This window comes from Barbatula barbatula (genome assembly GCF_947034865.1).
Source record: "Barbatula barbatula genome assembly, chromosome: 17".
NCBI lineage: Eukaryota > Metazoa > Chordata > Actinopteri > Cypriniformes > Nemacheilidae > Barbatula > Barbatula barbatula.
Genome location: NC_136780.1, coordinates 4,408,857 through 4,436,394, shown reverse-complemented (window position 1 = coordinate 4,436,394; position 27,538 = coordinate 4,408,857). Strand labels below are relative to the sequence as shown.

At 39.2% G+C, this 27,538-nt stretch overlaps 2 protein-coding genes across 3 annotated transcripts; one reads left to right on the top strand and one right to left on the bottom strand.

The window, feature by feature from the left end:
* Window positions 1–11,632: 11,632 nt before the first annotated feature.
* Window positions 11,633–15,513, top strand: tmdd1 (transmembrane and death domain 1; the record flags this gene model as incomplete). Its single annotated transcript, XM_079478227.1, has 4 exons — window positions 11,633–11,693; window positions 13,602–13,781; window positions 14,162–14,281; window positions 15,323–15,513. 4 exons carry the CDS (start codon window positions 11,633–11,635, stop codon window positions 15,511–15,513), a joined length of 552 nt encoding a protein of 183 aa, XP_079334353.1.
* Window positions 15,514–15,583: 70 nt separating this feature from the next.
* On the bottom strand, window positions 15,584–27,180 carry LOC306906222 (chitotriosidase-1). 2 transcript variants are annotated; one of them, XM_079477423.1, is made up of 13 exons: window positions 27,114–27,175; window positions 26,745–26,796; window positions 26,403–26,602; window positions 25,826–25,858; window positions 25,408–25,576; window positions 25,286–25,333; window positions 24,903–25,065; window positions 24,679–24,803; window positions 24,399–24,456; window positions 23,668–23,850; window positions 23,505–23,582; window positions 23,077–23,424; window positions 15,584–16,987 (listed from the first exon to the last, which is right to left on the bottom strand). In XM_079477423.1, exons 3-13 carry the CDS (start codon window positions 26,416–26,418, stop codon window positions 16,919–16,921), a joined length of 1,290 nt encoding a protein of 429 aa, XP_079333549.1. In that variant the 5' UTR covers window positions 26,419–26,602; window positions 26,745–26,796; window positions 27,114–27,175; the 3' UTR covers window positions 15,584–16,918. The 2 variants fall into 2 exon arrangements, with proteins under 2 accessions (XP_079333549.1, XP_079333550.1); XM_079477424.1 differs by lacking the exons at window positions 15,584–16,987; window positions 26,745–26,796 and having other exon boundaries at window positions 21,833–23,424; window positions 26,403–26,444; window positions 27,114–27,180.
* Between the last annotated feature and the right edge of the window lie 358 nt (window positions 27,181–27,538).

Sequence of the window (27,538 nt, the reverse complement as noted above, 5' to 3'; positions counted from 1 at the left end):
AAAAGTACACACAGCAGATGTTTTCTAATCTCCAAACCTGCACAGGCTCCACCGGGTCCCTTGTGTTCCCAACCGGGAAAAACTCAGGGTTCTACACATGTATTCTTTCTGTTAAGACTTAAATTAGTGTGAATACTTTCTCTGGGATTGTTGTGTTTTCTTATTGCTACTGAAGATTACAAGGGTCTGCACGGTTTGATCAATAAACTGTATTGATTTCACTCCTCTGCTATCTGTCTAATGAGCGGTTCATGTTTTTGTGATTTGATTGTTGTGAAATTCAAAGAACAAATTCTACATTTATACTCGTGATAATAAAAAGCTTTGACTGACATCTTTTAGCACTTGAATTGAAATCTAGCAAGGGACCGTCCTTTAAATCCGTTTGCCGAGCCCTCTGTTTGATAATCTGTATAATCTGATAATCAAATACCGTCTACTGTGTAAGGTTACGGCATGCCGGGCTTTACACTGCATTGTGGGATTTATGTCACATTCTATATAAGGTTTGTTTTCATTGTCTCACTACAATGCAAATGCATAAACTTTGGTTATTAATCTGGGCTGGTGTAAATAGAAGCACAGATCATTAGGGCTCTCATTAAATTATATGAAAGCACGGCTCTGAGGTCTCAGACCTGCTCTCAGCAGAGGTGCGGCCCATTCAAAAGCTGTAAAACGGAGTTGGTTTGAACAAGTAGGTTTCCAAAGACAGCACAGAACGCAAAGCAAGTCCCGTCCTGTCCACATTCCACACCTCACGGAAAATTCCACCATGATGCAAAATAGGGGTAGGAAGATTTAGCAAAATGCACTGATCTGAGAGTACCTCGGAAATTGATTAAATTTTTCCTTTGGCGTCGTATACATCAATGTATTTTGCAAAAAGTCAAAGCGTAAAGCGGCTAGCTTCAATTTGGTACTTATGTCACTCTACATATTCAAACACATTCATCTGTCGCTATGAGGTTAATCACTTTATCAATGAAAAAATGGCTTTAATTTCTCCACATTTCATCGAACCATAAACGCCGATACGCGTTGTGTTTGCAAAGATTCATACGTCTCGACTCAATAAGAACTTGTCTGGCTGCTGGAGATTTTGATCAAACTTTGATGCACTGCCTCTAATTTAAATGTTGTAAAGAGCTACAGGCAGCATCAGTCTCAGATATTTACCCCTGCAAATATTTATTCCTGCTGCAAGCCCCCTTATTGTGTCGATTATGGTGTGCCAAACTAATTTGTCGAAGCGCCGTTCCGAAAGCTTGTGTGAACATTTTCACCTGTCACTCATCGCCCGGCTCCCTGCCTCGCTAAATGGCGACTGCTGGTTCTGGATCACGGGCTTTTGTAATATCCCAGTCATTTCTTGTCATGGGCACGTCTGAAGCATCTGCCCAGGGACAGCCAACTTATTTATCAAGAGGATGTTTTTGGTAGCGCTGGGGGCTATTAAAGCCGAAAATGATAACCCTGTCAATGTCGCCGTCGCTGTTTTGGGCTTTGGAAAAAAAGGTCTCCATATTCCACAACGTCCGACCCATCAAACACAGACAGCTGAAATCGTATATGATGCACCATCTCGCTGACTAAAGACATCCACAGAATGCTTGAAACGAAAACTGAATCAGTAAAAAAACATCACAACACTGTCTGAACACACTACTCGAGCATGTGTAAGTACTGGGCTTTCAGCTTTTAATCATGCCGAGTCAGATTTCCTTATAGACTTAAAATATGCATCTCTCTATATATCTTCCATGGTGATGAAACTAGCGTTGGGCAACTGTACGTCTGTACGTCTGCTGGTTCTGTTACTCTCTTTCCAGATAAACCGTCAGATTTACCAGAAGGGGGGAAATGGAATCTGAGGTAGATTCATAATTTACTTTTCCCGCCAGCTTTACCCAACCCTTTTGGCATGAAATAACTATGTAAAGCTGGGGGCTGGGATCATATTTTCACAGCCTCGCTGTTGAGCTAATGTTTCATGGAGATAAGGAACAATTCAGAAGTAGACTGGAAAAGATTAAAAACCATCAATTTACCTTGACTGACCTTCACAGATATATACTCTATTGTTTAGAGAATGTTAAATCATTTTATTCCATTCCATTCCAAAACTTCCCATTATTAAATCATTTACTATAAGTGTATAATGAAAAATATTGTATGATAATAACTCTTCTGTTCTTTGACAACGCTATGCGCTGTTAAATGTGAATGAACAAGCATACAATTTAAATGATTCACATACATGACATGTCTTACTCTGATCCTCAACAAAACCTAGCACATTGAACTTGTAAAGCATACTCTATTGCTTGGGGAAAAGGAGGGATTTTACAGTCTTGAGTGACGTGGAAGAAAATGGGAATAGGATGGTGAAAAAGCATGAAAAATGAAAAAAATTGACTTTGCCGGCTGATCTGGGCTCATCTCTTCTTAAATTACTGTTAAAGTAAACTTGGATGAAGCACTGACAGGATTAAACAGATAATCCCATAACATAGATATCGCAGAGTTCTGTAAGTCATTCTTCTAGACCACTGCAGTGTCTGTTCAAGCTATACCACTTACTCTATATGCTCTTTACTCTATATACAAAGGCTCACTCCGACACAATCCTGGATCTAGCGGTGAACAAAAGTCGTAAAGCGGATCAGTTCGGCACACCTGGAATGAGAACAACCCAAGTCATCAGCACACATACCACACACATTGCATTGAAATCTTTACACTTTCACTGAATTTATTTGAGATTCCTTTTCTTCTGCGTCATCAAAGCTATCCCCACAGTGTGCCTCTGTTTATACGAAAACAAAAATGAAACAATTAATAATTTTTATTCCAAACCAGTTTGAATTTCTGTCTTCTGCAGAACACAAAAGAAGATTGCTGATAAACAAACAAAATTTGACTTCCACTGTATAGGCACAAAACCACAGCCATTTCTCAACATATAATTTTTGGGTACCACAGAAAAGAGAGAACAAACATCATTAACATATTTGGGTAAACTGTCCCTCAAAGGGCAAAATAAACCTTCAGAACTGAGGTGACAAGTTATGGAGATCATTCACTTTTCAACTACTTACTGAACATAAACATCAATCCACGACAAGCTCTAATAAAACTTGAAAAATCCAACACATTACTACAAAATATTTGACAGCCTCAAAGATGACCTGTGACGGTACCTTTGCAAGTTTAGGATTCATTTACAGCTCATGGTTCCTTCTTAGCCTTGTGACCACATCTGCTTGGTATAAAATAAATGTAACTTTCTTCTTAACACTGTAAATGTCATTACATGCAGTCGTCTGTATGAACACACAGACAGACGTGAAAATAAAAGCCATTGAAATACTAAGTGCTATAATTTTCTACACTTCTCAAGTCTATGCAAATGTAATACTGTAGTAGTATTTGCTCTCGGCTTATGACTTGAAATATCCGAAGTGCTGGAAAAAAAGCTTTGCATCGTCTGAAAATAGCACTGGTCTCCAAGAGTATCTATTGTATTAGTATTAAAGCCCCAAGAAAACTACAAGGCTCCAGGGTCAAAGACACACCCTGAAAATCGACTTTATATTGTCGAATCCTCATATCCTAATTTCCCTGAGGTCTGGGAGGTCTGGGCCACAAGACACTGAGTTTTATTAACACCCAACCAGTGGAACAGAGAGCCCCAGTTCTAGCTGTCCATTTCACTGTCTCTGATCAAAAACATCTTAACTTAGAAAAACAACTTCAGCTTCCAGCAATGAAAAGCAATAAATTTGAACTATGCAATATACCCATGGATTTAAAGATGTTGTTAAAAATTCACCGTCACTTGAAACACAAGGCCCCCAAATTCATGTGGCTTAAAGCTGCATTTCTGGGGCCGATGCTTCACCTGCAACCTGTGCGAAGCGTGCGCTGTCTCGTCCACAGAGAACTGCACTCTGTTCAAATCAGGCCCTCCAGCTGTTCTTTCTTGGCATGGTTTGAGTTTCCATAGAGACGACGACAAGAGATCCAAAGAGTTTTACAAACACCAGGAATTCGACTTCCAGGCAGGCATGCACAAGCTCAAGGAGGGTAACACTAAAAGTGGGTGGGGTGATTTTGGCAGGTTAATCTGCCTTACATAGGGACGTATCTTCTGCAACACTAAATACAAGTCCAACTACCCCTGACTAGGACACGTTCGTTCATCTATGCATTATGTATTTGAACAAGCAGCGTCTATAAGAGACAACCATGAACATACAAAGGGGTACAACAACAGCTGGAGTTCACAACCTCAACTTTTTTCAAGTAGTTGGCCTGTACTGCAGACAGACCGTTCGGAACAACTACACTTTAGAGTTCCCTAGTCTGAAGCGCCCGCAGTGAGTCAGTGAGTCGGTACTAATGTGTTGATTGGGCCAAAAGTGAGGCTGAGAGAAAAGAGCATTTTGATGATGGCCCGCTGGGATGGAAGCCCTCCACTGTTATTACCCAGCTTTTAATTACAGCGTGCCAGCAAGAGGGGCGGAAAAGCACTGGTTTCTCATGTCTGATGAAAGGGACTGCAAGCATGAGATGTTCAGGACATTCGCACAAAACGCGATGCAAATGTACGTGCATCCAATTCGATCCTGCATAAAAGATGCCAACAGAGTGTGAGAGCATAAAATATAAAGCAAAGTAATTTTGTAGGTATGTGTGTAGTGTATATAGGTTCTGTACAGTAGCTGACGCTGGCGACCATGAGGACCTGTTCGCAGCACAAAATGCAAACTGGTAAAATGTTGTCTAAATGTGATAAGCAATGCACTTTTAAGGGATTGTTCACCCAGAAATAAAAATGTTGTCATCATTTACTCACCATCTTGTCATTTCAAACCTGTATGACTTACTTTCTTCATTTTTGGGTGAACTATCACTTTAATCCTCTAGAATAATAATTCCTCCAACTGCATGCTTCCGTTTTTTCATTTTTTTTCATCATTTTGGGTTGTTGCTGTAAAATGAGGGAAGATGGCCTATTCATATTCTAAAGGCGACGCCTCAAATTTGCATCCAAACTGAGAATGTAATATTTATGATGTCAAATAATGTCAGTCTTCACTGTCAATTTGCACTGACATGAAAGTACATCACATGGCTGCCGCATTCCAGTTCAGGCAAGTCAGAACAGACGTGGGCAACATGTCTTCGCATTCCCGTCAGGTCTGAAGAAAAGAAAGATGCAGAAATGAATGCACTTCCTTTAGGTTCCATACACTTTTCCATTTAATCCAAAGCATTTTTATAAACAATCACAGGTTAATGTGTCTTAACAGTGTGAATGTGCAACTGTGCATGGATACTTACTAATCGTGGCTTTCAGATATCTTAGATGCTTCAACTGAACCTGCGCCGTATTATAACCAGGAGCAAAGTTGAGAACCACAATACACAGCCTGCATTCCTCCACGCATGAGTCAGAGATGGGGGGAGACGGGACTCTTTAAACTGATCAGTACTTCTGCTCTCACGAGAGAGGGAACAGAAAAGGAAGATTTAGAGATAGATGGAAGGAGAGAAAGATCTGGGATTCTTGAAAACACACACACACACACACAAGAGGAAAAGAAAGAATGAATGCATTCCTGGGCGCGTTAAGACAGATTTGCTGCCTACAGGGAAGAGGCTACTGTAACCCAGCACCTCTATGTATGAGTGCATGTGTTTCTATGGGGGTCATGCCTCAAAGCCGTAACTCCGCTCTGACCTGACGTTTCAAAATAATACAGCCAGATGTATTACACTTGCTTGGTTTATTGAGCAATAGGTCATTTCTTTCCTCACCGCTGAAAGGGCAGCGTCACACAAAATTGCCAATAAAGTTGCTCTGTGACTACTGCCGTCCCATTCTCTTGCTAAATGCTCTCATATAGACGGCATTTTTTCTTAGCTGTCAATTAGACATGCACATTCTCAGATTTATGAAAATAAACATACTGGTCCTTTGCTAAATGTAACTCGAAATGAAATAAAATGTCACACTCACAGGATATATGATGTATATTTATATACAGATGGTTTGAAAGCAACAACGTAAACAAATGTTACTGCATTTGTGGACCAAACTTAACATCCCGTACACATCGCAAAGAATAGAGACCTTGAATATTATATCTAACAACAAGTAAAAGAAATAACACGTAAATTAGCTAGCATGTTAAAAGTATGACTAGCCAGTGTTATTTTTCCAGTAGAAGAACGGTTACTTGGCAAAAGTTACACGACTCATTCAACAAATTGTTTATTTAACACAATTATTATTCAATGAAATATTAATATAAATAAATATCAATATAAATTAAATAAACTATGAAGCTATATTATTATCCACTAGCCAGAGATGTGCATACACACTACCAGTCAAAAGTTACGAATTTTATTCTGAAGATATATGCTTCAATATTTGAAATTGATTTTGTAGATAAAAATATAACTTTGCAAACATATTAATTTATTTCATTAGAAAACGAAATTTATATAACATAATAAACATTGGTCAATCTGGACCAAATAATGAATGAAAGCAGCCAATGAGTACAAAACAGATGGAAATTTCTACAATACGGTAAAAAGCTTTCCAGTTTAGGAAAGCTGGAGGAAAATATGCCAAGTGTACAGTTTTGCAAATGATGCAGGATTTTTGGCATGGAGCTAAAATGCTTATATATAGCTTCGCAACATTTGTTTTTTTTCTCAGATCATGCACACTGTCCTGTGTACCTATTTCATGCTTCAACTCCTGGAGACAGAGTGTGTGACATCTAAAACTGTCAAACATAGAATTAAAAGGCTTTAAAGGAGAGCTTGTGACTCCCATGCTGCAGGCAGGATGTTTGCCTTTAACCATTCATTCATGCGCCTTTTGTTTTCTGCCACTGTTTGACTCAGGTCAATTCAACCCCAGATTTCTTGGAGAGAAAGAGGCCTGTTTCTTTTATCCCTCTCAACCATTCTGACCAGGTGCAAAGTTTAAGAACGCTTCAACAGTTTTCAGGGCATGAAGACTATGGGGCGGTTTCCCGGACAGGGTTTACTCCTAGTCCCAGACTTACTGAAATGTTACAGGTGTCTTGATTTGTTTTGTTATAATGCAAAGACATTTGTACATTGTTAAGATTTGTTTACGTTTCGAATCACATCATGTGGCTACTGTACATACATGGACTACCCTGTAAAATCAGATATGAAGGTTTACATGTAGCCGTGAGCAAAAACTTCCAGAGATGCCGGGATATGGAAAAATTCAACTCTTGAAATACGTCAGTGGGGTGATGTGCTTTAAGATACACGTACACAAATCTTACACACACAATGCTCAGCATGACACACCTGCAACAGGGATCTTATCTGATGGGATCCCAAACCTCCCCCTCTGGTGTAGTTTTCCTGTGTTCGAGAACAGAGAGAGAATGTTTGAGGACTGCATGCTCAGACAGCTTTGTATATTCTAGAGATTCATACCAGAATATACAATAAGATAGTAGATGATGACAGTCTTGTGGTGAACGTGAACCCAGACGTATACAACGTATGATTCTTACTGTCCTTTTGAAATACAGAAGATGCCATACTTTACTACTGAAAGTGGATTGGGTCAAACTATAAACCTGGCATTTACATTCCTGCAGGCCTTTACAGTGGTAGATAATATACATTCTTCTCGTCGGTTCTCTACCCGTCCCATTATATTCTGCAAATTAGGCCAAAGAAACCACGTCAGCATGTGACAAAGTTGCTGCTAAACAAACATTGAGTTGCGTTCCCAGGTGACTGTGAGAATCAGTCCTCAGGAATTCCATCAGATCTATAATCAGTCAAACCCCCACTGGCTTTTACCCACAAGTCTTCACTCAGAATGCCTAAAGAAATCACAGGAGGGGTGGGGCATTCCTGCTCCTGTCCAGACTTGAGTCCACAGCAAATTGTAACAAGAAAACATGCATTTTGAACATGCCAGGTTTTAGTGCTGCACTTGTCTATGATTCAATGTGCGAGGAAGTTACCGTCACTAACATGAACATCTGCGGCCGCGTGTCGTGTCAGAAGTAGATTCAATTTTGAACTCAGAGCAATGGTCATATAACAACACGACTCGCAATAAAGACAGTATGAGGAGAAACTTGCTCCAGACATCTGTAAAAAAACACAAATAAATATTATGTTATTAATGTTTTCATAAAAAATGTACAGGTTCTGGGGCGCTTCACCTCGCTAGTTTTGTTTTATCAGATGAATTCGCTTTATTTATTATAAATATAAGATACTTATTTACCTGTTAAACACCTGGAAAAGTAACACATGAGCTTAAATTCTTTTATTCAAATTTATAACACACACAGTGAGTTAGAGGCACAAGGTGTGGTTCAGATTTATGATTGAGAGGGGTGCGGTTAACAAAAAAAGGCTTCTTCCTATTGGTCGCTGTCTGCTGGTGAAGTGGTGCTACCTGAAGCAGGTAGGCAAATAAAGACAGACCTGAGACAGAGGATCACACTGTAGCTCCTCACACCTGCACCACAAGGACCAACTATAGACATTTCCTTAAGTTACTCACCTTTTTCCAAACTAAAGGCTCGAGTCTTGCAAGTTTTGACGATTTATATTTTTCTTCTCTTTTTTTTTTGTTTGTTTTGCTTTTGTTTAGATGTTTTAGAAATGGGTTTGGATCTAACAGCATCAACAAAAAGGTGAGTGTCTCAACACCAAGGTACGTAAGATTTATTAGGACAAGCATCCTGGGAAAATCGAATTGTGTTTAAAGCTTTTTTTCATTACAGACGATTTCAAACCCTTTCTACGTGACTATAAAACGTGTTCTAATTTGATTATAGGGAAACCTATAGATTGTTCTTAAACTTAAAGTAACTATGTATCAGACCACTTGAATATCAAAACACTTGGGAAACCCCCAACTCCTTGCCCAGAGGGGGACGGTTACAGGGGGGCGGCTGGGGTTAAGTTACAATGTTAGTCAAAATCAAACATGTAGGCCCTCTTACCTCTATGACCTACAGGCACAGAAGGAGAGACAGGTTTGGGCTCGCTCAAGGGAGAGGCAGAGTCACAGGATATATAATCTCACACGCTCTCAGACTTTCACAGCAACAACAGCCCTCAAATACTGGAATATCCAGTGCCTGCCAAATCAAATTGGCACCATAACAACTAGTTTGCAATTTAAACTCAATTTAAATCGACTATTTGAATCGTCCATTAGAAATGGTAATGATGTTAAATAACATTGTGTTTTTGTCACACTGCATACAGGTATGAAAGTGCTGCCCTACTTTGTCTTATGAGGATCTGCTCTCTGTTTTCTCCATGAATTCTATCCTTCATTCCACCGGAGTCTGTGTAGCTGTCCAATCAGATTTCAGTGGTGTGAAGTTTAGGAAACATGGTAATATCTCCTCATCTCCAGCAACCTGACATTTTGAAAAAAGTGTTTTAGACGTGGGGCTGCATTGACAGAAATTTGAACACAAGCTGAAATGCAAGAACAGCATCATGAGCAAACACACAATTTATCAAGTATGCATGACTAGTTTGCACTTGTAGTGTAATTTGTTTGGGTGCTTGGATGGATGCTTGGATCAACGCAGCCTGTGACAGTTACACGCTAAACACTGAACGTCAAGCTCCTTTTTTGCTATCCCAAACCTATGCTTTGAAGTTCGCTATATCTTAACATCTATGTAAAGCAACGAACCTCTCCCTGCCCTTCGAAGACTGCAGAGGCATGCCAAAAACACATAAATTATATTCAACGCGCCCGTCAGGATTCATTATGTATGGTGGTCTCAACCCACACTAATAAAGTTACTTTTCAAAGTGTGTGTGTGATGTGTTTTGTGTGAATTGCTTAATCCTGACAATAAACAGTGATAATAAAACAACCCTTACTCGCTCCCCTGGCATTTGTTGTTGTTTTTAAATCGCAATTAGTCCCCCATATATTCTCTCTGTGACCTGCACTTTGCACTTTTCTGGTAAGGTTCGAGAAGATAGCTTTTAAGCCTGGATAATATCCAACACAAAGCCACACAGAGGTGAACTGAGCTTGCAATAATGCCAGTGCATTTCAAGCAACCCGCCGCTCTACAAAAGGGCTATAAAGTTCATCAACATTCCTGCCAACGCAAAGAAACTAAGACTTCAACAGAATTGCTTGTGTTGTTTCTAGTAAATGATTCTCTCTTGGAATAGACATGTTCGGTTGTGCCTCTTAAATCAAAAATATATACAAAGTTACAAAGTATCGCCCCGAGGTTAAGCCTGTAGCTTCTTACTCACAGCAAAACACCCTCTTGTTTTTTAATGTTAAATCATGTTTAGACACGATCGATATCCTGGATAACAACTGCAAAGGCATGAATCTCACACAAAACTGGATAGCACTGCACATTATACAAACATAAATGATATTTTCTCTCCTTAAATAAAATGTAAAATAAGTTCAGATTTGGCAACAGGAGAGACTGAAGGTCAACAAGACATTTTGTAAGAAACGATGATTTCTTATTAATATCAAATACAGCGACACTCCAAATGCCACTACGGAGAGTGAAATACGTTTTTATATTTGATTATTTTAACATTAAATCACTTTATCTTAGAGAAACACACTGTAAATCACCTCATTACGCCAAAGCACAGTGCTCGCCTATTTTGCATCCACGAGGAGTATGTTAATATAGCACTTTAAAACTCCTTCATGCATTTCTAACCTTTTGAAGTACTTGCCCTTAATTTATTTCTCTGTAATTTGGTTTTTAGTATTGCTTTGTTTTAGCTTGCCAGAAGCTACAGTTGAGTTGTTCACTATTAACTGCAGCCAGCGTTTAAATGTAAATATGAAACTTTACCAAAACTTCACGTCACTAAAGGTTGACCAATGCTCACATTTAACTGGCAGATGTACCAAGACGCTTGCCAAAAAACAGAGACCCAGCGACCCAAAAGTCTAGTCAAAACTCTGCACAGATTTTGAGATATGGTGATGCAAGCTATCTCACACCCGGAAACTCTCAGGCCACCTACACCCCATTTCTCTGCCTGTTATTACACATCAAACAACACCAGGAAACCATGGCAGACATACAAAGGTTTCATTCAATCAATTCAATGTCCAAAACATGATTTCAGGATACAAAGTTATGGTTTTTTACAATTTATACTTATATTTAATTTACAGATGACTACAAGAATCTCTTTAGGATACTTAATTCAATAGTTTTGTCAGCCATTGGCAAATCAAACAGATCAAACACAAAAATATTGACTAGTGGTGTCAACACGTCTTTTGAGCAAAAACATTGCTTCTGCTAAATCTACATTCATGATTATTAACTCAAAATAAGAGGGAACGAAAGAATGAACTGAAGTAACTGAGTAACTGAAGATGTCCTTTCCAAGAACCTTGACTAATTCAGGCTATGATGATCATACCCTCCAGCACTGGCTGTTCCTTTAGCAGAAGCTGCCCAAATTTGTCCAGAGAACAGATGATGTTTAGTTTCAAGTTTCACGCGCTGTGAGCTCAAAACATGAAGGTGATTTAAAAATACACAAAAATAGAATTTCAGTTACAATGCAGACACTGATGCTCATCTTCATCTTTCTCCTCAGCCCGGGTCTCGCTGAAGACACAGGTAAGCGGTTACATTGTTCACAAATGACAAAAATACACATAGCTTCCGTCTGAGAAAAAAGAAATGACACTAGAGGACAGTTTATTCACTGAAGGTGACAGTACTGGAAGGGGGAAATGTCACTCCTATCGCACATCCCTGTTAATTGATTACACTTCTTCCCTGTGTCGCCGCGTCTGACGCTCTCTTTCCATTCACAGCTGTTCTATACATTCCTCAAAGAATGATATCAGCTGCAGTCATCACGGCTGTCAGAAAGACTGTCAGGCCTGATATAGGTACACATAACTCATAACTTTAAAACATGACCGTGCTTGTTTGTGTGCATACAGTATGTACAGGGCTGTACAGTGTGACATATATGTGTGGGTCTGTGCTATGAATACATTTAATAGTGTATCAGTCGTGCGATACAGTTTGGCAGGTGCATTAGACAGAGCTGCTTGTTTGTGTAAAGTGCGTTTGTCGGTGTGGTTGAACGTGTGGGAGGTTAACTAAGGACGCATTTATTTTCATTTTTATTTCGTTTTTGCAATTAAAACTTGTTTCCTGGCTGCATCGAGTCCATTGATCTAGAGCCGTATGATCGGCGCGATGTGGGAAAACATGGAAGAATCATGAAAGCAGAATTCTACTGAATGACTTGCACACTTTAACATATTACAACGTGATCTTACTATATTAGGACAAGTACACATACACAAGTCAAACACACTGAAGCTCAAGCGTCTCCACGATCACCCGCCAAAATAAAGGTCTACTTAATTTGAACCAGAAGATAACATAATTAACTTGTAACTAATGTATAAACTGTAGTAAACGCTATAGTATATGCAGTTTAATGTAGTAATACAGTTTTTTTATGGGCAAATCCATTTACTACTGTGAAGTAAGCATTGAAAAAAACAGAACTGAAGTATTTTTAAGGGAAAAAACTAATTTGGTAAAAACTAAAAAATGATAGGGCCCTAATTTATCCATTTGTATAACCTTAATGTCCTTTTTCAGAGACCTGTCTATTTATGTCATGACCTAACCTTTCTTTTTTTAAAGATGATAACAGACGGATACGTATACTACAACTGTAGGTTGGCCTGTGCTGCAAAACTTTAAACCTTTGAAGCACCGGTGCTATGTGCAAAAAAAGACAACACTGAATATATTCACTGAATGTCTGTGAATGTGCTAGAGATGAAGATGGGGTTGAACCCAGCGCTGCTATCATTAGATTAAACTCAAAATGAGAAAATAAAGAAAAAATACATTTACAGGACAGGGCAAACATAAAACTAAACTGAAATGTCGACTTAAAAACAAACAGATAAGAAAATGACCAGACTTTTGAAAACAAGAAAAGATTAAAGAATTGGAAAGAAGCTACAGTAAAACTCAGCCTTATGTTAAACAAACAAAAATAATTTAAAAGTGACTTACTGAAAATTAAGCTAAAACTAATACTGGTTAAGAATTCAAGGGATAGGGGTTCACCCAAAATGAACAATTTGATCTTTTATTCACTTTCGTGTGGTTCAGAACCTGTATGTTCTGAAATATATATATGATTTTCTGTCCATACAACAAAAGTCAGTGGGGATCAAGGCTGTTTGGTTACCAACGTTCTTCAAAACATCTTTTGTGCTCTGCAGAGAAAAGCAAGTCATACAGGTTTGGAATGACATGAAGGTGATAAAAGATTTTTGGTGAACTCTACTTTTCAAACACTTGGATATCCACTTTATACCAAAACACTAAGCAATTAATTGAAGTCTTAAGGATAACTTAATCTTCCAATGAACATATTTTAAATTTTAAAAGGAATATTGTTGCCGCAATGCTTTGTGGTATGTACTTCATATCTCTGTTATCGGGTTGCAGTGGGTCATATCTAACTTTTCTTATATGCCACAGTGGCAGAGGACATTGGCCTTCACCAGCTTGAGCGTCTGGTAAGCCTCCTGACAGTGCGTGAGTGTGAGGAGCTCATCTCTGATCTCTCTCACGTCGAGGAGAGCATCTTCCAACGCCTGGATCGTCTGTCTTCAGAAAGGAACCAGCTACAATTACACTCAAGGAGACCAAGAAATACAGGTACATTCTTCACAAAAATGGGACGGCTTTTCAAAGACTAATGCTTATTTTTAAATAAGGCTGATGAAGTCTAGTACCAGTAATGCAGAATGGTCTTTGGCGTGACTCATTGTGTGCACAAAGAAGAACTCATCTGCTACCAAGTCTATTTATTTATTACGACCGTAAAAGAACGCACACTTATCAGTCTATTCATGTAGAGTTGAGCGGTCCACTCAACATACATCTCAACCAAACTAATTCTAATTAGAAATGAAACCTATCGAGGCATTGAGACGTGATTAAATTGCTTAATGGCCTGAACAATTCAAAAGCTGTTTTCTCTTTTGCTGCCTGAATTGTCCGGACCATGTTTGCTATGTTGTGTGTGTGATTGTCAGACCAGGAGACCCCCTGTCGATCGGTGCTCAAGGACTGGCTGCAGACTCATGGCAGGCAGATATACAGCGACAGGCTGTCTCGCGCCCTGCAAAAGATAGGCAGGACTGACATTGCCTTAGGTGAGCTAAAGACACACACACACAAAACACAACACATGACATGGGTTGTACCTGCACATCACATTCTATTTGGTAAACCTTTTTGCCAACCCCAACAATACCATAGCAACATACACCCTCAAAAACCACCTCAACATCTCCATTAGACAACAAATAAGATTGTCAGAAACAGAAAAGAAAGTCGTCTGGGTGAAAGCGATAAAGCTTTTCATTATCTCTCCTGTCGTTTTTGCACACCACTGAAGCATCCAGCTAATTCAGAGCAATCCATCTTACGCTTCCATCCAAAAGATGAAGTTCAGCAGAGCATTATGTTATTTTTATACATTTCTGATGGGACGCGTTTGCACCCTGTCACTCCTCTGGCAGCGACTGCAGTCCGGTTTGCACGCGACGCCGCAGTCGAATGGCATCGGATGCGAGGAGGTGCAAATGATCTGACAGCAGGCTCGCTGGAGCTGACACCAGATTCGCTGCATGCCATCTGTTCCTTTCATCATCTCCGTTAAGAGGAGAGAGAGAAATAGATAAACAGAGAGAAAGAGGGGGAAAATGACAGGCTTGACGGCCCAAGAACATCCTTCAGTCACAGCAATGCGTCGCCGAAAATAAAAGCAATTCCTCTGCAAACACAGAAGCTGAAACACGCAACGCTGAAATGAAAGAGCTTTAATTGCAGGCCTATAAATGGGCTATGATGAGGAGTAGCCACTTGGCAACAGCAAATTAGATAAACGGCATCCTTATGCTCCAGCATGCGTGTCTCCTTCAGTTGTTCTGGCTTCGTTATACTTGGTAAATTGATAGGGTCTGGCAGACTCAAGGTGTTCACGGAGGCCATTACTGTGTGTTTGATTTGCTAATGTGCGTTGCCTGTTGTATGAATATAAAATGATTGCCACAAACAAAAAGCAGGTGGAATTGCCCACAGTTTCTAGAAATTATATTAACAAACCAGTTTACATTAATCCTGTGCTGAGATTTACATCAAGGCTAAATACAAGGAATAAATGCAGCATTTGGATGTGCTCTCTCTTGCAGAGGTGGCTAAGAACATCAACCAGGATAAAAATCTTGCAATGCAGAGATATGTAGAAGGATACCATGAGCTTGTTAGCAAAATGGCCGCCCAACAAGAGAAGGACCAATCAGACCTTGAGGATAAAGATGGCCAACAGGAGGTCCTACAGTACTCAGCAAAAGAGGGTGAGAGACCTCAGCAAGTACCCTAATGACCTATGAGAAAAATGAAGTAAATATACTGTTTTGAGTGAAGAAATCAGCTAACACGAACTAACAATGAAAACTAATAAAACAGCATTTATTAATATGCTCATTTCAGCATTTACTAATACAAGTAGTATAAAAGTTTTGACTGTTTACATTAGTTAATACACCATGAACTAACATGAATAACTGAATTGAAATTTGAAATTTATGCATTTGGCAGACGCTTTTATCCAAAGCGACTTACAATGCATTAAACTATACATTTGTTTCTAAGTATGTGCAATCCTTTTGATCGAACCCATGATCGTGGCATTTCTAGCACTATGCTCTTACCACTGAGCCACAGGAAAGTAACTTATTGTTTAAAGTGTTACCGAAAGTTTCTTTAAAAACATTAACAAAGTCGAAACAAAACAAGCCACCTGAGCAGTTTACCTTAATGATCCCTTATTGACTGTAATATCAAAACAGATCTCTATTGGTTAATAATCCTAAGCTTCAGAACTGCACATATATGCAGAAGAAATAGTTATCTGAAGCATCTATAACTTGGCAATACATCGTTCTAACTCTTCTTTTTACTCATTGGTTGACAGCCAAAGGATTGACATGGAAAGATGTGGATTTAGAGGTAAAAAGGCATCCTGCACCACCGCCTCAACGTCAACTACTTGACACAGTGTGGCATCTGCTTTACGGCCTTTTCCTTGGATTTGTTGGGGCGCTGCTCATGAGTGTGTCCGTCCTGCTTATTAGCATTTACGTGTCCCGTGGCAACAGAACCAATTACAAAACTAGCCATCATCATCGTCCTCTACTTAGTTTTGAAACACTGTCATCAAAACACAGACAGCGCCCAAAAGACACACTGGATGAAAGCGAGAGGCTCCCATACTAATAAATGTTCGGGACAATTATGAAGCCATGCCCATCAGTCGGTAATTCAATATTAAACAGATCTATCTTTGATGGCTGATGATGACCCGAGGTACTTCCAATAAAGCAGTTCTACTGGCTGTTATCTTATCCTGCGTGCTATTTAAACTCCATTAGAAATGAGTTAGACAGCGGCACGTGCCAACACCTTCGGTTCCGACAGTTCCCACTGCCTCTCATAAAGATATTTCTGCAATAAAGTGCCTGACAGAACATAATGACAGCAATCTGTTACCTCCATCGAGACCGCAGCCGTTGTCCTGTCACTATTTTGATGGTTTGAGGGAAAGGCTGTGCAGGAATGCGGCTTCTCTGGAAGCCAGACTGCTGTTGCCTTGACAATCTAGGCACTTCCTGTTTCCAGCATGCGACAGTAGTGGTGCGCTCGTCTGGCATTGAGGAAAAACTAATTATCCAGCCTGGCTCCTTCTCCCCCGAGCTTGCACATACCCCCTGAAGCAATCCACAAGGCTAATAACAGTGACAATGCCGGCAGACAATGCAACATACGAGAGACAAGATAGACTGGGTGGGTAAGGCCTGAAAACACACAGGAAAGAGAAGGTTTAGAATGAGGTACAGAAAGAACTCATTTACTGTTTCACCAAGATGCGCAAAGCACCAGGAAATGAGTTCAAGTGGAGGTTCATACACAAGCAAAATATCTCTCACGCTGGCATTCGCTTTCTTTCTTACTCTTTCTCCTCATCACGGTTAAGTGTTTCTCTTTTTCAGAAAACGTACCCCCCCTCGCCTTTCTCTCCCTCTCTTTTCTTTTACTTCTTATATAATTTAACTAATTACTTCATTATACGAATCCAGGCTAACGTGCTCCTGGATCCAGACGTCATGGATTAATAGTGGTGCTAAGCAGCAATTACAGGCAATTAGTTCATAAATCAACATCTAAACAAATTATTGTGCGTTGGGGGGGTGTATGTTCAAAACATCAGCAGGCCAAGAGGCCACATACAAACTTTGCATGCGGAGTTCCCTCAGGCTCACCTGCTAGTCTCACATATCAAAATGATCAGAAACTAATCAAACTAAGTTTGCTGATACAGACTACAAGTATTTTACTATTTGTTTCAGAGTTATTCTAAGAGTACTCAAAAATGACATACTCATTCTGTTAGTAATCTGTATTACTTTTTCGTAACCTGTGGAACATGAAAACCGTTATTTACCATAATAAAACGACCCCTACTAAACACAACTAGTAACAGGAGCTGTCAAGCTGTCAAGCTTTAAAGTAACAAAAGTACAGGTAGTCTGCAAAGCTTGTGTGATTTCATAATCAACATGAACAAAAACGTCACTCCTAAAATGCTCATATAAACAGTGATAAGCAAAACTCTAAATTATGAAACTCAAGTACATAAAATGACAAAGTATGAAATACGAAACAGTATTAAATTACTGTAACTGCAAGGACCATTACCGTACCAGCAGTGGCCATCGTGTGCATAACATAATGCTGGCCCTGGTCATCTTTAAATAGCCTGATGCGAGCCAGGTATTCATAGACAGACCTGTGATACTGTTGCTGAAGGGGAAAATGACTCGGTCCCTTAAAAGATGTTCTCACTTCTTATCCAGGTGTGAATGCACAATAAGCCGCGGTCACCCGGACACCTCAAAAAAAGTGGAGAACGATTTTTTTAAACGGACTGCATAAGCTTTGTCAGTTTAACAAATCTTAGTGGCCACGAAGAACACAATCATAAAATGTCAGAAATAACGTCTATCCAGTGCACTAGAATGATGATCGCCTAGAAACTTTTCTGAAACCTCTCAGCTCAAACTCAAGCAAGCCACCCCAGTCTTATTTGATTTCATCTCAATATAGGAATAAACCAACATCACTAGTCATGTAGGGAACCGTTTAAAATACAGTATATATTAGACTGAAATGTTGCACGGATAAGTAAGAAAATAATCAGAGTATTTTTCATATTGTACTTTAAAATGCACAATAACGTGAGACATAGTCCAACCAATGTCCAATTAAAAACATTGGACCAATCAGATGAAACTCAAGCCAGGACAGGTATCCTGAGCGTGCACATTACCACCGGTGTATGGAAGCTAATGCACCTACAAACATGCCTGCTGTTCAAGTCCGTCACACTCCATCTAGCTGTTTCTAACGCAAGAGTGCTTCTCGTATCATGTAGATCCCATCGGTCCTTAAAATGCAATTGTTTTAGATATTACCTGCGAGACAAATCACATAAAGTTCTTCCTGTTTCTCTCTGTAGTAGTTTTCAGATGGTCTTACTATGCCGTGACACTCCCGGCAAGCAGCCGAGTTTTAGATCTCAAGTGTCTAACAGGAACAACCTCACATATGGGCTCTGTCAAAATTAAATGCATAAGCATTGACAGTCTCATCTTTTGTTCCTCACACAGAAACATAAATATGTATGTAATGTCACAAATGAATTGTCTCTCTTTCCATCACACACATAAAAACAGATGGAAGACAGACACGACACAACAGACCCATCCATGCATTCACACAGATTGGCATTGTGTGACATCCTGAAGTCAATATTTGGAGTGGCAACGTGCTTGCGTGCGATGCTTGCCTCTAGGAGGCAAGAAAATAGGCTTCATCTTGAGCAGACGACACGTTTAATTTGACGTGAAGCAAAATGAGGTTGAGAGGGATAAACTTTTGGTTACCTGCGTGTCGATCGTTACGATGACAATTCAGACATTTTCTGAATGTTCAAGTTTTGTCGGCTAGTATAACATGCTCTTCTTCCGCTCCTCACCTTCATTGACGTCCACGTCAAAGTAAATATGGCGTCTGTTTCATCTAAATTTGAAACATAATGCCAACCATATCTACAAAACTGTTAAGCCGTATCATCCAGATAAACATTGAACGTGGAGAACGAGTGAATCATCTGTGGACTGAATGAAAACGTATTTATTTATTACTCATCTATTTACAGCTTAACCCCTCAAGGTTAAACGTACACGCCAGTATGTAGGCCTCAGCAATTTAGAAATATCTTTAGAAATCAGTTTATTCGGGATAACTGTTTGGTTATATCATTATTAAAATATAGCCTATGTAAACTCAAGCATTTTAACCTGTTTTGATTGACTGTGGATTACTTCCTGTCAGGCCTGCTTTTGAATAGGAGGGATACAGCTACCTCAACTGGGTATGCACACTTGGATGCCGCATAATTTAAACAGTAAATTTTTGTTATTATTATTGTAAGGTTAGGTTTAGGGTAGGTGTAGGCGTTAGCTAATGTCATTTTTTGGCGAGATTTTGCATCACTTCCGGCCGTAGCCGCATCCCTTCTAGCCACAACCGTCAAGCCCGGTGTAGGCTACCTTTCTTTTTGCTAAATGTTGCACACAAAACACACAGACAAAATAAAACAGATTAAAAAAGGATAGTTCAATATAAAGTAAATTAAAACCTTAAACGAAAACGCAATAAATGAAATAGACAGAATATGTCTAATCAATGATTTCGCTCCCTTACTTTTCAGATATTTCAACATTAGTGCGCGAACGTCCCTTCCCCCTACAACCTGGGCATTGTTCAAATCCCTGCTTGTAAATTACTCTCTGAGGAATGTTTTATGCCATTACATGATTTTACCTTCTGTTTTCAACATTTGCATCTTTGACATCTCTCTGGGATGCGCACATTTACCAAGACTGTCTCTCTCTGTGAACCGTCTCGTACACGCAGCTCACACGCTGTAGAGATCACATCTGGCTCGTTTGACAAACAAACTTTTATAACAGTAAGTGTCAAAAGTTGTGCTAAACGCTCATATGCGTTTGCTTTCTTTTGTGAAAACACGAGACATTTCTAATAGCTCTTTTCTCAAGTTGAACTGGCAGATCCGCAGTGCCCTCCAGTGGTCAAATTGGACGATGCCAGTGAGAAAAAATGTTTAAAACTTCAATTTTATGCAATGCTCAGACCTTGTCAAACCCCAAAAACCAGTCCGAGCAACATATAACCCTGCCATTCACCAAAAAGCCCACAACTTTAATATTGAAACTATGGAAATTTGTTTAGCGGGCAATTTCGGGTAAACATTCTCCTGTTAGCAGAAATAGGCCTTAAAGGCACATGCATGTGAACAAATTTAAAAGCAAATGTGACACCGACATGTGTTGTATTTTTTACTCACGGGGGTGCAGCCAGTCACAATGTATAAGTTGTTTTTCATATAGGCCTATCGTCAGATGAAGCTGTGATTGGCAGATAAAGGGAGATGCCAGATGGCAGTGTTATGCATGTGTGTTCTTGTAAGATAAGCTTGTTGGTGAAATATGTTAACGGGGAATGCGGGAACATACAACGAAAAAAACATGTTATCTAACTTCACTCACCTATTTTTTGCACACGCACCTATATAAACACAATCTCTGAGCAGACAGGGATTGACATTTTAATGATTGTTTTTAAGCAAATTGAGTTGTGGGGTTGATGCAATAACAGAAATCAGCCGACTATTTCATTAACCATTCAGCACATACAGTATATACTGTACTTAGGAGCATGTTACAGTATTAGCAGGCATTGGAGCAGAGGAGCACTGACCTCTTTATGCAGTTAATAATGAGATCCCCCGAGAGACAGTTTACATTCCCAGCTGTCCATTTACATTTCTGTCCGGCTGCTGAACAAAGCCACAGCCACCCTGTGTGTTAGCTGGAAAAATATATCCCTAACATCTAAATTTGGTGAACAATGATACCAATCATTTGAACCAATAGAAAACAAGACAACAAAAAGACGGAAGCGCTTAGCCAGCTATTTTTCTCCATCAATGGGGTTTTCTCTCTATCCACGGTTATTTCGAAGCTGAAGGGATTCTGTATCACTGAACAGCTGGACAAAGGTGGCCAGGTGTCACTTTGTAGAGACTTTTCGAAGACTTTTAAGACAAAGAATTTGGGATTGTGGAATAATAGCCTGTATATATGGTCATTTTTGAAATTCATTTTCTGTGGTTAAATAATAAAGCTAAAGTTATTATCATTTTGTTAATGCTCAAAGTTAGAGATTTGAAAATGATCAAATAAACAAAACACCTCAACCGTATATCAAGGAGGTCACCTTTGTTCTTGAAAGCATCATTGTGCTAGAGATCAATTCCGTTTCTTTTGGAATTTCCTTTTTCTTATCGCAGCAAACGGACAACTAAATTAATTTTACACTATATGCACGGCCCGCTTGCCGAATTGGATTTTAAGTCATTAGGCATCCTTTAACCGAATGCAGGCATCGCAATTTTATGCCTAAATTAATTACCAATGCAATTCATGGAACATTTATTTGCAATCAGACCCGGGACGTGAGACAATAGACGACATAAATTAATATTAGCCAACAGTGAAGGGAAACGTCAAGAGACGGTTTGTTACGGCCAGCAGCTGGCCAGAGATTTATTGTGGTGTGTTCTGTAAACTCGTTCATTAAGTCAAACAATAGATCGTCTCAGCAGAAGATCTGTAAGATTAATCACACTAGTTGATCACTGTCCAGTCATTTGATACGTTTCTGATCCTGGGCTTGTGTATTCTGTGCACTGTAAGTGTGGCTGAATGCGAACAGTTTATTTATGGAACAATAACGTAGCAATGGTCAACTGCTTGTTTGTCCAGTTTGGAACTCAAGGAAATTAAACTGCTGGCTAGCTTATTCCACAATGTCCTGGCATGAACTTTCATGCAAGGCTACCCAAAGTGAGACATGGATCATCTGGTCACATTTGGGAATTGATTAAATAAGATGTCACCTTTTTAAAGAGGAAATTTAAATAAAACGTCTTGCAGAAAGAGGAGGGCAAATAATTGGCATTCATGCCTTATTGCATAAATGACATGTGAATCTTTGGGGCATGACTCAAAATCTAATTTGAAATGATACCATGCAGTGAAGCACATTCTCCCCACACGGATGCTTAATCGCAATCGTCCACCTATTACGCAGGAAGAGCATTATTAAGGAAGAGAGAGAAGGAGAGAATCGGCTACAATTTACCTGCGTCTCCGCGTGCTACCAATTAAAGTCTGAAACAGCAGGTCCTTGTACATGCCCACTGTGCAACTGCTCTTATGAGTCACAGGCAATCGGAGAACCAGATGTGTGTGTGTGTGCATCGGTGGAACCCCAGGACATTCAAGTAATAGCCTCATATATCTCCTCGTGCATAAAGCAGAGCGCCGTCCCTCTCAGAAGAGTCAGTCTATTTTGGGCCTGTTTTGGGAATTTTTGTCATAGAATTAGCCTTAGAGGTTATTAAACTCTCACAGAATTGATCTGGCCAAAAGAATTTAGATTACATATATTTATTTCATAATGCTCCCAGAAATAAGAAATGATTAAACCTAGCAATGAACGTGTCTAGGTCATATTTGACTTAAAATGCATAATCATAAGAAAATGTTAAATATACTTTGAAGCTTTTTTTACTTTGGGCTTACAAGTGACATTATCCTTTTCATATGCAAGGCTTAATTGTACAAATTGCAAAACATTTAAAGATTGTTTCTGCCTCTCATCAACATTTATGATTATAAACTTATATGCAACTTAGTAGTCACTCTAAACCCAGCTATCACTCTGTGGACATTACATATTGAGGAGTTGGATGGCGATGATGATGGTGATGATGACCGTGGTGTCCATGGCGTCCATGGCGATGATGATGGCGATGTCTATGATGATGCTGACCGATATCATGGCTCCTATGGGAAAGATTAGATTGGTGATCCCTGTGACTATGGTGATGTTTCCGTCCGTGATGATGATGATGATGCCCATCAAGCCCATGAACTCTACGCCCATGGTGCATAATCATCTTTGATTCAACAATCGCCCTTTCATCCTGAGTGATGGTGTCACATACAGTGTCAAAGAAACCATCCATATCTATGAAGACAACCCCTACGCCACCAAAGCCCTTCTGGAGCAACCACGACACCTGCACATCAATAGGAATACCATTAAAATATAATAACATACCAAATAAAACATATTATGTGTCTGCTTTAAAATACCCACCTCCTTGACAAGACTGGGTTCATCTGAGAGACTTCTTAAGGTAATGAACTCCTCTCTGCTCTTTATAGCCAGACAGACCTGAAAGGGTTTCGGATTATTAAATTATTTTGTCCAACCCATCCCTGAGGAGCTAATATTTAATGTCATGACTTATTCGATCTACCCTATTGGCCAGGTTTAAGCCCAAGCCGTGGATGTGATGTTTCTTTCCTTCCTCTGTGTTATGGTCATAATTTCTGGGATGATGGTGACGTCGTCTGCTTGACCTCCGTAGAAAAGCAGGCAAGGCTAGATTTAGCTTTTGCAGGTCAACCTGCTGATCCTGCCAGTGCTGGACTATTTTGTTCTGTATAAACGAAATACACGTTGCTGATAGAGTAACTTTAGCAAAGTAACAACCAATCAAATTGTAGCATTTTGCTTTATTGTTACACAGGGGATTGGAGGTCTAACATTGATACATTTACAAACCTCTGATTCCCCTATAATTTTGAGGTTAGTTTAGGTTAAAAAAAAACATTTTAAAGGTCAAATGTGTAATTTTTGGGAGTATCTATTGACAGAAATGCAATATAATAAACAAAATTATGTCTTCAAAGGTGTATTAAGACCTTACATAATGAAGCATTATGTTTTTATTACCTTAGAATAAGCTATTTCTATCTACATACACCGCGGGTCCCCTTACATGGAATTCGCCATGTTGTTTCTACAGTAGCCCTAAACGGACAAACTGCTCTACAGGGAAAATTTAGTAAAAAAGTGAAATCGTCAGTGTCAGCACCGTAGTGCTTTAAAACTGAGGAGTGGAGTGAGCATGTGGTTGCAATTTGCAACCTCAGCGCTAGATGCCGCTAAATTTCATGTGCTGGAATTTTAATCTGAACAACTTACAATGTATGGTCCATCCTTTTCTAGATGAGCAGGCAGAAGGGAGATGAAGTCCACATACCTTTTGGGACAAAAAAAGAAAGTTAAAAGATTCAAGATTTAAGATTTCATCTGTCACTGACCCAGTTATATAAGGACCATATAACCAGCAATGCAAGTGCAAATATAAGTAAAGAGACAAACTAAAGATAAGAAGATAGTAGCAGAAGCTGAGAAGCACAAGATAACTACAATAGATCACATTAGATTACAAAAAGCATATATTTACAATGTTCACACTTACTGTAAAAGTGCCCGCACATCACATCCGACCGCATTGCTGTCGCCATACTGGTGTGATAGAGACAAAGAAACTAGCAGAGTCCGATCAGAAGAACGTGTCTCCTCCTCAAACGCTTCTCTTAGACTCTACAGACAAAACAAAAGTTTATGTATTATCTATGAATGTTCACATATGTGCTATAGAGAAAACGTAAAAGGTGTTCAGCCTGATATTATGATTCTTGCCTTCAGAAAGAGTCCGAGTAGCTCTGTGGTATTGCTAGATTCCGAACTAGGGCCGTTCACCCAAGTCAAGTCCAGGCCATCAAAACTTTTTTCCTTTAGGTAACTCAGTGAAGTGTGGGTGAAGTTGTCAACACTGGACTCACTAGTGAACATCAACTCCAATCTAAACAACAGCACCTTAGTCAGAGATCACTTGAAATCAGGCGATGCCAGATTAGTACAAAAAGCCTTTTGACCTGTCACGATCATTTCTGTGATTTCTGCTGTTTTTTAAGCTTCAGCTTTTCTTTATCAGTTTGAAAAGAATTGTCGTTGTCAATTGCCATTTGATTTGGATTTGATCTGAAGCAAAACAAGCTTTCCTTGATTCGTTGTTATCATACCTTGATGCTTCGACTGTCAATCCAAGTAAAATCTTCAGAGTTGGGTTTCTGCGGAACATACATATTTCCATATTAGTTGAACTGTATGTACAAATAATAAATGCTTTTCAAATGACACATACCTCCCCTTCATCTTCCCAAGAGCATCAAAGTCATCCTCCGACAAACTTTGTAAGTTAAAACTGTTGTCGGTCCAGGCCGAAGGAACAATGATGTGAGTGCACGGGCCCTCGAGTGTGCGATGCGTTAAAACATCCAGATAACAGGTCACCCTGTGTTCCGTCTGTGCAGCTGAGACAAGAGGGAAAGTGAACTACGGTCTTGTGTTATTATTATTATTATTATTATTATTCTGAGTGCCCTCAGCGATAGCCTGAAGTTAGTCTTTCAGTTATTGCTTGTTCTGCCTCTCAAATGTGTCCTGTCTCAAGTGCTCTGTAATCTAGCGGCTCGAGTGCTTGTACTGCATGACACCATTGCGAATGCAATGTTCTCCTAGAGAGACATGGAGTGTTGACATGCATTATATACAGGCCTTACCTACTGCAATCACCAGGCAAAGGAAGACGAGAGCTGTAAAAAGAATATGGAATGTTATTATTAATAACTTGATATAGGTTTCATTTATATTCACTATGCATAACAATTTTTAGGGAGGAATGGTTGTATGTGTAAGGTTTAAACCGCTCTAGTTTCAGAAACCAAAATGAGAAACCACATCCTGATGTGCGAGTTTTGCTACAAAAAACTCTAAACACTCGATGTATATCATACATCAAGGTCTCATATGAAACTTTACTTAACGTTCTGATACATTTGTATTCATATACATCATATATGTTAGTAGACACATACAGAAATCTGATATACTGCCACATGTTTTAAACATTTCCGTACAACATCATCAATATTTCACATAATCTCTGTTTGAGGATGCACGGCATAGATGCACAACATCAGGTCTTTCTTAATATTGTAATAGCTCAAAACACTCAAATAAAAATGCTGAAAAAATGTCATCACAAACTACACTACTTAAAATACAGGATCTTTAGTAGGGATGCACTTCAAATCAAAATAATACATTTATGATCATATTGAACACTTGAGTTCTTACCTCTGTTGAGCTGCATTGCTCCTCGGTGTTGTTTAACTAGAGCTGATAGAAGCAGACTGCATGTTAAAAACAAGCACCTCTTCCTGTGTCAACATGTGGTTTGGTCTGATACTTGTCTGCACTGGTTCTGCGCTAGTGAGTTTCTCCAAGATAAACCCACATCCGTAAAGTGCAGTGTTGTGCTACAGTCCTCTATAATCCTTTAAACATGCCAAAATACGATGATCATATCTTTATTTTAGAATCAAAGAATACTGCTTACGACAAAGAATGTTGTACATCTGATAATATTATGAGCATTACAACGTTTATAATAATGGAAAATACTAAAAATATAAAGACCTTTACACCATATGGCATCTCAGTTTGTTAGTGTAATGTACATTATCCGCCGCTAGAGGGAGTAATTTCTCATATTAGTTCTGCGCAGTTCCTAAACACGTCTTTAAAAAACAACTACACATAAAAGTGATTGCATAACTACAAACTATTATCTATACATATACAATTTACATTAAACGTGATCTAATATAGCACAGTCATCTACAGTTTTACAATAGCTGTTGCCGCATGTCTATAAACTATACTTGTTTTCCTTTTGCATCTTTCAGTAGGCCAATCGCACATGATCCTTCTATTTGAAGTCGGCTACTTATGAATGTAGGCGTTGATATTTAGTTTTGATATAAGGTCAATTTGAAGGATCCTTACATTATGGATGTTTGTTGACGGAGACATCAGACCCTTCAAGACGTGTGATCCTCCTCCTCTCTGGATTAACTTTGGCTAATCCGTTTAAAGAGTGTATCGCCATCTCTTTACAGCAAATTGTGTGTTGACTGTATTCATTTGAGTTTAATATTCTTGAGTTTAAATTCATTCATAATTTCCAAGTATTGATAAAACATCAGGTATATTTGGATATTAAACAGAGCAAAGAAGTAGGTCTGGTCTAGAGAGTGATTTAGTTTAGTTTATGAGATCTGCAGATAAAAGAAGCCATAATAGGCAAAGTTTCAGATGTAACGTTGTTTAAAAGCATAGTTATACAGTTATACATTAAAAATGTTGAGGAAATGTTGTCAGGAATAATAAATAATTTTGTTAACTTTTGCCCCCTGCGGGTGACAACTGAA